General features: G+C 47.6%; 1 protein-coding gene across 1 annotated transcript in view; it reads right to left on the bottom strand.

Annotated features, from left to right (window-relative positions):
- The window catches only part of MYO5C (myosin VC), a 111,101-nt gene that overhangs the window by 67,919 nt on the left and 32,207 nt on the right, over nucleotides 1-10,975 (bottom strand). Inside the window, exons 9-11 of the mRNA XM_024128939.3 lie at nucleotides 8,447-8,553; nucleotides 4,809-5,074; nucleotides 439-520 (exon numbers count right to left, since the gene is read on the bottom strand). Of these exons, the coding sequence (XP_023984707.1) occupies nucleotides 439-520; nucleotides 4,809-5,074; nucleotides 8,447-8,553 (455 nt within the window). The remainder of the gene's footprint in view (nucleotides 1-438; nucleotides 521-4,808; nucleotides 5,075-8,446; nucleotides 8,554-10,975) is intronic.

A 10,975-nucleotide genomic window follows, 5' to 3' on the forward strand; every position in this document is an offset into this window, starting at 1 on the left:
AAGGGATGGGGAAAGGACAGGGGCAGGTGGGTTGCAGCAGAGAGAGCAGCAGGTGCAGATACTGAGGCTCGCAAAGACTGGAGTCTTCAGGAAACTAAATGGTTTGGTCTGGCTGCAGAGGGGGTGGTCTGTGTCCAAGAATGGCAGGTGATGAACTGAAACAGAAGTTGGCAAGTGGCTCCACAAAGATGAAATAGGATGGGAAGGTGCAGTTTCAAGATATGGCCACAAGATGGTGTAGTGACCCAGCATGTGAGTGATCCAGCAAGATTTGAAGAGGGAAAAAACCAGACTGAGCCTCTCTCCATGGTCTGTCTCTCTCTGTCTCTGTCTCTGTCTCTCTCTCTCACACACACACACACACACACACACACACACTCACACACACACACACACACGGCTGAGAGCTAGTTTCAAGAAGGCAGAAAAGTCACTTACCAGGTTAAACTGCTGTTGCAGCTTTTCATTAGCATAATTGATGCAAAACTGTTCAAAGCTGTTCGCATCAAAGGTTTCAAAACTGAAATACAGTTTAAACAAGTTAAGATATAACTTGAAGGATATATACATTCATTTATAGGTTAGCATTTTTTCACAGATTTTACAGTTTAAAAGTTTTCTATGTTTTCTGCAAGTTTTAAATATGCCTCAAAGCTTCTGGTTTAAATATCCTAGCATTCAGTTTATAAGTCACCTTTTTCCAGGCTGCCCCAGGAAGGCATCTTGTGTGTACAAAATACCTACCTGAGGCAGGCATTAAAATAGGCATGGTACAATATGGCATATCATTTAATCCACACCATAACACTGACATCAGCATTATTATCCTCACTTTATAAGACTGAGAAGTTGAAAAATTTGTCTGAGGACAAACAGTGTCAGACTGAGCTGTGAGCTGACCTGACTGTAACACTTATGTTTCCAGTGAAAAAGCAATGCTGCTTCCTGTTGCCCCTCTCTTTGCTGCACGCAGAGGCAGCACGGTTTTGCCTCCCAAGGGGTGCTTTCATAGTCCTTGGAGGAAAAAGGCAAGGTCATCTAATACCCATAGCCCAGCAGACCCCTTTAGGTCTAAGGTTGACAGCCCCACCTCCATTTTCAGACTTTCAGTGTCTGTCTCTGGAGCTGCAAACTCACAAGCTGAGAGGAGACCAGTAGACGACAGAATGGGGGGCAGGCTGGAACTGTGCAGGGCCCATGATAACCAGGATTGACCAACAGGCAGCTGCTACTCAGCTCCAGCCAGCTGTGGCCATGGATTAATGCAGGTCAGGATGTGAGGTCACCTGATTCTCAAGAGAATCCAGAAACCTGATTTTATGTGAATTACCCCACTCTATGATGTGGGCTGAACAAAACTGGGGCACCCAATTCACCACCTGTCCAGATGAGCGCTCCTGCCACAAGGAGGCTGAGTACTTTAGGTGTTAGCATTGACGCTCATCACCTCACTTAACCCAACACCGCCCTAAGCGAAGAGCTGCCCTGACCCTACTGTTACACACGAGGGTCAGAAGAGATGGTGACCATTGCAATGTGGTGGCCAGACATGCAATTCGACCCCAGCTCTTGGTGCCTCTAAAGCCTTAGCTCTTAATCGCTCTAATCCCGAGAGGTTCCTGCCAGCTCCAACCATGGGTCCCCTGGGAATCTCACTTGACTGAGCCCGTTTGGCTCAGTTTAGAATTCCTGGGGAGGTAAAGGGCCCGGATTGTCCTCTGGGCAGCTGCAGGGTGACTTGGAACAGGAGCAGAACCCACAGTCCTGACAGCCCCATTCCACACACGCCCTGGGTGGTCCAGAGGCTCTGCCGGCCTGGACATTGCAGACAGGCCACGGCTGGGCCTGGAGGGGAGACAAAAGGGCCTCATCCAGCCCTGCAGCCCGCAGCTGGGGCCAAAGGCTGGACTTCCTAGGGCAGGGGCGGAATGTCAAACATCAATGACTGTTTTCCTGTTCACGTTTGAACAATCTTTATGGTTCTTAAAATATCTTCACAATTTCTTCCATTTGACCTTTGTAATAATCCTGCCAGAGAGGTCCCCTCCGAAACCGAGGTTCAGAAAGGTTCTGTGACTTTCTGGGGGCCACACAACAGGTGAGGTGCGGTGCTCACTCCCTGCGGTCTGACTCCAAGCCCCAGGCCTTTCCAACTCTGGGTCTAGAGAACATAAATACCCGACTTGGCTGGGGAACCACAAGCCTCCATGTTTTTCCAAGCTGAAATCTCAAGGCTCAAAGCTTTGGCTTTAATCGCCTTCACGGAGGCTAACTTTTCTTTTCAGGCTGTCTTATTTCCAGGTCACCCTGAGCTCAGTTCTCTCAACAGCTGCAGGTGTGCATGCACGAGGGCTAACCTAGACATAAGCATACTGGAGAAAGGTGTGAAAGGATTCGCCCCAGACAGTAACACTCTTACTTAAAGAGGAGAGCTTATTTTTTTGGAGGGATGAAATGAATTCATGGGTGGCAGTGAGCATGTTACTTTTAAATTTCCAAGGAGGAATTTAATTTTAAAATATAAATTTAAAATCTACTCTAACAAGTTCTTAAAAGTTTACAATTACTCCTGTCAAAGATTTGCCCACTTAGCCAAAAATTCAACTTCCTTATGACAGCGGTCTATCAGCCTGCGGATCTGACGCCGGCCTGCCATTCTCCCTGTTCTCACCTGCGCCCTCTCTTCTTCCTGCCCTGCTAACCTGCAGCACATCCACCTACTTATTCCCTGCCCAGACATCATCCCCACCTCTAAGTATCTGCCTGCCCCCTCCGGTAAAATTTCAGTCCCTAGAGGTCAGAAGCCATGTCTATTTTCTTTATCAATCACACCTGACATAGTTCCTGGCACATGCATATTTGTTCTTGAGTGAAATAATATATTCTTAAAATAAAGGGCTATTTATTTTAAAGACATTTTAAAAACACAGAAAAGAATAGAAAAAATATAACAGTCACATTTCCAGCACAATGAGAGAGACTATTGTTAAGCAGGACTATTCCCATTTAAAAGTCTGATTAAATGATTATTGGCTGCTCAAATCCTTTTTCTTTGAATGGACAAGGTAAATAATTTACTAGACTACCCCAGCAATGCATCACTAATTTATAACTGTTGACAGATACTTTTTTTTTTTTTTTTTTTTTGCGGTAGGCAGGCCCCCCTCACCGCTGTGGCCTCTCTCATTGCGGAGCGCAGGCCGCAGCATGTGGGATCCTCCCGGACCGGGGCACGAACCCGTGTCCCCTGCATCGGCAGGCGGATTCTCAACCACTGCGCCACGAGGGAAGCCCCTGACAGATACTATTAATTGGGAGTCATATGTACAGTATTAACTTAGAACCTAAGTTAAACAAGGAACTCCCCTGAGGCACAGACTCACATTAAAGAGCTGTGGGAAAAGCGATTTCTCTCTATATGGGTAAAAGTTCAGCGGCCCCTTCTGCCTGCCTTCCCAGCAGGCCAGCCAGCTCTCCCCTCCAAATGGGAAGGGGAGAGAGAGCTGCTTTTCCCCGGGGTGTGGGGGGATACTCCCCAGTCTCGGTGGAATACTCCGTGATGCCTTCCCTGGGACCATCTGCCCCTCCTCCCCCTGAGAAACCAGGGTGGGTCCTGGGAGGGGGAAGGGGTTGGGTGCCCGAGGCCAGTTGCTAACAAACAAAAGCCCGGGTGCTAACTCCCCTCACGCTGGCCAGGCCTCACTCACTCTTCCTGGCTGTTCTACAAGTGTCTTCAGCACAAGTCTGACCTGGAAAAGCAGGACTGGGCAATGAAAAGAAGCAAGAAAAAAACCCCAGTGTGGGAACTTGGTCCCCCAAATGTATTAGAATTCTTGGAGGGACTTCCCTGGTGGCGCAGTGGTTAAGAAGCCGCCTGCCAATGCAGGGGACACAGGTTCGAGCCCTGGTCCAGGAAGATCCCACGTGCAGCGGAGCAACTAAGCCCGTACGCCACAACTACTGAGCCTGCGCTCTAGAGCCCGCAAGCCACAACTACTGAGCCCGCGTGCCACAACTACTGAAGCCCGCGCGCCTAGAGTCTGTGCTCCACAACAAGAGAAGCCACTGCAATGAGAAGCCCGCGCACCGCAACAAAGAGTAGCCCCCGCTCGCCGCAACTAGAGAAAGCCCGCGTGCAGCAACGAAGACCCAACGCAGCCAAAAATAAATAAATTTAGTTTTTTTAAAAAAGAATTCTTGGAGAATGGGGCAAACACATGACCCTCATGATCCAAGAATGGAAGAGGATTTTAGGTGTGAGGAGGCTGGCTGGTAAAAGGCCTAGGTTTGAGTCTACCTCTGGCCCTGTGAGCGTGGGCAAGGTGCAGGACCGCTGGGGCTGTTATTTTCACCCTACGAAATGGGAAAGGTATGTCAGGGCTCTACACCTCACAGGGCCTCTATAGGGAAACAGAAGTGGGTGAGAGCCTCATACAGTGCTGGGTTTTCCCACCAGCAGAGCAACTGTGAAAGAGTCTTCCTAAGGCTTAGTTGCTTCATCTGTAAAACGAGGGTAATTATAAGGTTGTTTGAGGAATAAGAAGGTGCAGGGAGACCACGCAGCATGGTAGCTGGCATGTGGCTCTGGATGTTGGCCATTATTGATTTAGAATTTATTTAATATACCCTAGAAAAAAGACACTGTAGCCCAGGAGACTGTATTTAACATCCATATATATGCAAAAAAAGACAACACCATCTTTCTGATCATGTGAAACACAAAAGAGCAACCAGAACAAAATGACCTAAAAATAACAGGCATTAGACATTTAAATGAGGAAAGACAGGCTCACTGAAGAGACTCTTACCCATAAATGTCCAAAACACCAATAAAAGTGTGCTGCTTGCCTGAAAACTGCAAGGCTTGGTTAATTCTCTCCACAATGAAGTCAAACAGCTGAGCGTAGATCTTTTTGGCCAGCGCGTCCCTGGCGTTGATGGCCTGGGACCTGGTCATGGGTTTCACCACTGTCTCGGAGTTTGTGATGATCTTGCGATGACACAGCCACTGAGCGACTCTGCCACTCTCCAGGCCCAGGAGCTCACAGAACACCTCCAGGTGACTGTTGTCCTCCTTCAAAAGCAAGACACAAGCCCCGTCAGGGCCATCGGGCCGTCTAAACCGGCACTGGCCCACTCAGCCAGGCCCCTCGGCCTCTGCATGACCAGGCCTCAGGACACAGAGCCAGGTCTGTGAGTGAAGCAGGAGGACCTGCAGTGGCACTCAGCCTGCACCTGGTCCCTGGCAGGGCACCGCTGTGGTGATGCCAGGCAGTCCTGGGCTTGGTCCCACCTGGATTTTCGTTCTGGCCAAAGAATGTCAGTAGTGATTTAGGCCACAGAAGCAATCCTCTCCCTTCTCCTGTGCATGTGGACACAGCCTTGAAGCCTCTCTTCCCTTTGCATCACATCCAGGCCACCTGTCAGAGCCTACACTCACCCTGTCCCTCCTTGTGTTGTTGGGATTTGCCCGGGGGGAGGGTCTGGCCCAGGAGGTACCCAGGTGTCACTGTCAGAGAGAACATGGTGGGCTTCCTGGACTAAAGTAGCTTCCCAGCCAACTTGAGGGCTGTGGTGAGGACTCTTCCTGGACGTACAAAGTGAATCTTATTTCTCTCCCAAGCCTGGGCAGGAGAGCTGCCCCACTGGCCAGCAGGCAAGGAGAGTTCTGCTCCTGTTTGTCTTCAGGCAGCATGGACTAGGGGTCCTTGTCACTAGGCAAGGAGATGTGATCCCATGTGACTGCACACCATCATTCCTCTCGGGAGGGGGAACTTCTGAGGCAGGCTGATCTGTAGACACCATCTCAGCCAATCGGGTAAACCACATGATTGCATTTAAAAAGCATCAGATTACGGCGGAGATAACAACCTAAAAAGTCCTGCCGCCAACCCACATCCCTTCTGACCAAGATCACAATAATGTGAAGCCTGTCTTTAATGTGCCTGATTCTCTCACTGGGGGAGGGGACTGGCAGAGCCACTGGTTTCCTTCCTTCTAAGCAGGAACCAAACCTTCTGAGTTAAAAACATTCAGCTACAGGTGCAGCTACCGGGGGAAATGCATAGGGGCAGCAAGTTTTAAAAAGTAAGCTGGGGGCTTCCCTGGTGGTACGGTGGTTGAGAGTCCGCCTGCCAATGCGGGGGGCACGGGTTCGAGCCCTGGTCCGGGACGATCCCACATGCCGCGGAGCGGCTGGGCCCGTGTGCCACAACTACTGAGCCTGCGCTCTGGAGCCTGTGCTCCGCAGCAAGAGGGGCTGCCGGGATGAGAAGCCCGCGCACCGCGAAGGCTTCGAAGAGTAGCCTCGGCTCTCCACAGCTGGAGAAAGCCTGCGCACGGCAAAGAAGACCCAATGCAGCCAAAAATAAAATAAAATAAAAAAGTTTTAAAAAAAAAGCTGATGTTTAAAAAAAAAAAAAAAGTAAGCTGGCTTCATCCGATTGAATTTGCCCAATATTTCAAGTTCTTGATGCAAATGACTGAAAATTACAGGACTGATAATTTTCTACAAAGATTTGACATCTTTTTTGTGGAATCTGTCTCCTAAGATTGATAGACAAAGAATTTTTAGTCTACCAATTTTAACTCCTCCTCCAAAATACTACCTTCACAACAAACTTCACAGGACAGAGTTCAAAGCAAGGGCATTTGTTGGGTGGAAGTCATAGGAGTTTCAGAAGAAAAAGTGCAGCAGCCCATTTCTGGGATAAATGAGCCAGGATCCAGAGGGAGAACCACACCTACACACGTTCCAGGCCTACTATCACCTTTCTCCAAACTTCCCATTCCTTTGTGAACTGACTGACTCTGTCAGGGCTGGATATTGGTGGGGATGGGGGTGGGGCGCTTAGTGTAGGAATCTGAGGAGAGGGAGGAGAATTACTTCCTGGTCATAGGGCAAGAGGCCAAAAACACACCCTCCATTTCTGCTCAGCACTCTCTCCCATTAAACCACAGGTCCCAGAGCTGAGAAATTACCAGGTGTACAAAATTGACAATTGTTCACCCATCGGTTGTTTTGGGGACATGAAAGTAGATATTGTTATGGACTGAATGTTTGTTTCAGTCATATGAAAAACTCATATGTTGAAGCCCTAACCCCCAATGTGATGGTATTTGGAAGTGGGGCCGTTAGGAGGTAATTAGGTTTAGATGACGTCATGTGGATGGGGCCCCCATAATAGGATTAGTGTCCTTATAAGAAAAGAGACTAGAGTTTGCAGTCTCTCTCTCTCTGCCGTGTGAGGACACAGCAAGAAGGCAGCTGTCTGCAAGCTAGGAAAAGGGCCCTCACCAAGAGTTCAACCATGCTGGCACCTTGATCTTGGACTTTCAGCCTCCAGGACTGTGAGAAAATAAATTTCTGTTGTTAAGCCACCCAGCCTGTGATATTTTGTTATGGCAACCAGAGATGACTAAGGCACACATGTTAATACAAAGCTTTAACGATAAGAAGATTTTGCATTTCAGAGAAACATTTTTAACTGTGTGACTGTCCTCTTTCATGGATATTGTTGAGAATAAGGAAACACATACCCCACCAAGAATTACCACTCATAACATTTGTTGCTAAAGAGACACACACATAAACTTATCTTGTGTCCATTAAAGAAATCTGTCACAAAACTTACATGGGAATATACTTCCATAGAGAGCACCACTGGTGTTTGAATCAGGCATGTGTCAGGAGGTAGGAGGTGTCCTTCCTACTTAAAACTGTCCAGTGCCCTTAAGGCCCTGCATGATCTGCACCTTTCCCTCCTGCCTACCCCCCATTTTCTGGCCTCATCTACCACCCCTCCTTTCTCTCACTCCTTTCTGCATTTACCAACCTTTTGGCTATTTTTCCAATAACACTTCCGTCCTTAGGGCCTTTGCACCTGCTGTTCCCTCTACTTCAAATGTTCTTCCTCGAAGTGTGTGTGTGAAGTGACACAATTCACTTCCTTATGGAATTAGAAAGGCTTTCTCTGAATGCCAGATACAAAAGGCACAGCCCCACCCCACCCCTACTCTGCTTAATTTTCCTTTTTAATGGCTATCACCAGCTGCCAGAGCCTGTAACTGTTTATTGTGTCTCTCCCTTCTCCACTTCCTTCCCCCAGATCATAAGCTTCATGAAGGCCTTCTGATCTTGTTTTGTTCACTGCTGTTTCTCCAGAGCCTATAACAGGGTCTGGTACAGGGTAGGTACTCAGTAAAAATTTGTTGAATAAAAGAAAAACAGAGAATGCGTTTCCCCCTTCTATACTGTTGCAAGGGGAAGAAGCTTTACTCTTTGAAGGTAACCCATGGAAACTCCTACCTTCTTTGTTCCTGTTAAACTGGTCTCCCCAGTAGGCCCAATGTGCCTGGTGCTAAAATGCAAAAGCAGGGTAACCATGAGAGGTTTCTACTGATGATCCTCCCAACACAGGAAGGGTGAAACAAACACATATCTTACACTGACCGCCGATCTCTCGTTGCCCACTGCTATGATCTGCACATTGCCCAGATGTAGGATGGCTGCCAGGATCTTAAAAACATCCATCTGAAAATCTTCCTTGAAACCTGAAAACAAAATGTTTCCCAAATTAGGAATACTGCATTTCTTCTCTTGCTCAGTTACTAGTAAGATAAACACCTGAATTCTCTCATGACACTCTAGTACCATCAGTGCCAAGAGCTGGGAGAGGGAACAATGAGTAGACCCCAGGGAAAATCCAGTTCACTGTCTTTCTAGTTTGACGTGTGCAGACACACAATGTGAGCTGTACAACCCACCAGGTTTCCCTTTTGCTGTGGCTGCTAGGAAGTTCAACACAAAAATTAGTATCTGAGTAACCACTTCATGTCAGGCTCCTGGGAGAACCAGCTCTCATTCATTCGGTGTGCTGTGCTTTCTTGATTGTTAATTTTTTTTTTTCTTTTTTGCTCATAAGCTCTCTGGATGCTCTTTATGGTGGGTGCTGGAAGGACTTCATTTGCCCCTCCAGCTCTGCACCCTGCTCTCTGCCCCAGGGGACTGGCCTGTTCGGACCAAGGCAATGGGCTCTGGTGGGGTTTGACCAGTGGGGACCCTGGCAGGAGATCAGAGAGCAGGAGGAGACAGGTGCTGAGTACATCTCCCCATCTCTTTCCCTGCAAAGTTGCCTCAGGCTGGCTGTGTTGCCAACTGACAGAATGTTACTGTTCCGAGTCAGTGCTGACTTTCCCCAACCTTCCCTTCAGGCTCTGTGCCTGAACAGAAAGGGCTGCTGTTTCCAGGTCCCTACTGCTCCTCAGAGCCCCCTCAGCCCCACACAGTTTGTAGTTGCTCCCCTCATAAATAAACCCTCCTCCTTTTATCCTATTTGAATGTGCCCCATGTTTCCTCGATGGGACCCTGACCAACGTATGTGGACTATCACTTGTGAATGAAAAATGTTTCGGCAAACAATGGGTGCTGTGGCCATCAGACCATCAGCCGCTATCGCTGCCCACAATGGTGCACCCTGAGGGGATTCAGGATGGAGAAAAGCAGGATATGGGTCCTAGGTAGCTAAGGTGCGTATCAAAGGAATGATTTCAATGAACCCAGACTCTTGTATCTTCCCATAAATAGAAAAGTGGTAAATTCCTTAATTTGAGATGTCTGGTTTTCTTTAATTAACAGTAATCTTTTGATGTTCTGACTTAAAACTCCTACATATCCTGGCTCCTCCCTTACCTCTTGGGAGCAGTCCCTCAGAGCTAGCTGAGAGGCTGTGCGCCAGGCTTAAGTCCTCAGTTTTGTCCTCCAAATAAAACATAATTCTCAACTTTTAGGTTGTGCATTTTTTTCAGTTAACAGGAGACCCTCGACTCTTCCAGCAAAAAAACACATCAGGCCCTAAATGTCCAGTAAGAGCCACTGCAGTCACCTGCTGCTTCTGACTTGAGGATATCTGTACTATCTCAATAGAAGCTACGTCACGTTCTTAAATAATTTCCAAACCTGGAGAGACTTCTCTCTACTAAGATTACACAAAATCAAAGTCATAAAAGATTTCAAACCTATGGGACCTAATTAAACTTAAAAGCTTTTGCACAGCAAAGGAAACCATAAACAAGATGAAAAGACAACCCTCAGAATGCGAGAAAATATTTGCAAACAAAGCAACTGACAAAGGATTAATCTCCAAAATATACACGCAGCTCATGCAGCTCAATATCAAAAAAAAAAAAAACAACCCAATCAAAATACGGGTGGAAGGGCTTCCCTGGTGGCAGAGTGGTTGGGAGTCCGCCAGCCAATGCAGGGGACATGGGTTCGGGCCCTAGTCTGGGAGGATCCCACATGCCACGGAGAAACTGAGCCCGTGTGCCTACGCTCTAGAGCCCGAGAGCACATCAACGAAGAGGGGCCCCCGCTCTCCGCAACTAGAGAAAGCCCACACATGCAGCAATGAAGACCCAATGCAGTCAAAAATAAATAAATAAATAAATAAAATTTAAAAAAATATACATGGGTGGAAGACCTAAATAGACATTTCTCCAACGAAGACATAGAGATGGCCAACAAACACATGAAAAGATGTTCAACATCACTAATTATCCAGAGCCTGTGCTCCGCAATGGGAGAGGCCACAACAGTGAGAGGCCTGAGTGCCGGAAACAAAACAAAACAAACAAACAAAAAAACTACAATGAGGTATCACCTCACACCAGTCAGAGTGGCCATCACCAAAAAAATCTATGAACAATAAATGCTGGAGAGGGTGTGGAGAAAAGGGAACCCTCTTGCACTGTTGGTGGGAATGTAAATTGATACAGCCACTATGGAGAACAATATGGAGGTTCCTTAAAAACCTAAAACTAGAACTACCATATGACCCAGCAATCCCACTACTGGGCATATACCCAGAAAGAACCATTAACTCAAAAAGACACATGCACCCCAATGTTCATTGCAGCACTATTTACAATAGCCAGGACACAGAAGCAACCTAAATGTCCATCAACAGAGGAAGGG

Source organism: Physeter macrocephalus, chromosome 11, assembly GCF_002837175.3.
Source record: "Physeter macrocephalus isolate SW-GA chromosome 11, ASM283717v5, whole genome shotgun sequence".
NCBI lineage: Eukaryota > Metazoa > Chordata > Mammalia > Artiodactyla > Physeteridae > Physeter > Physeter macrocephalus.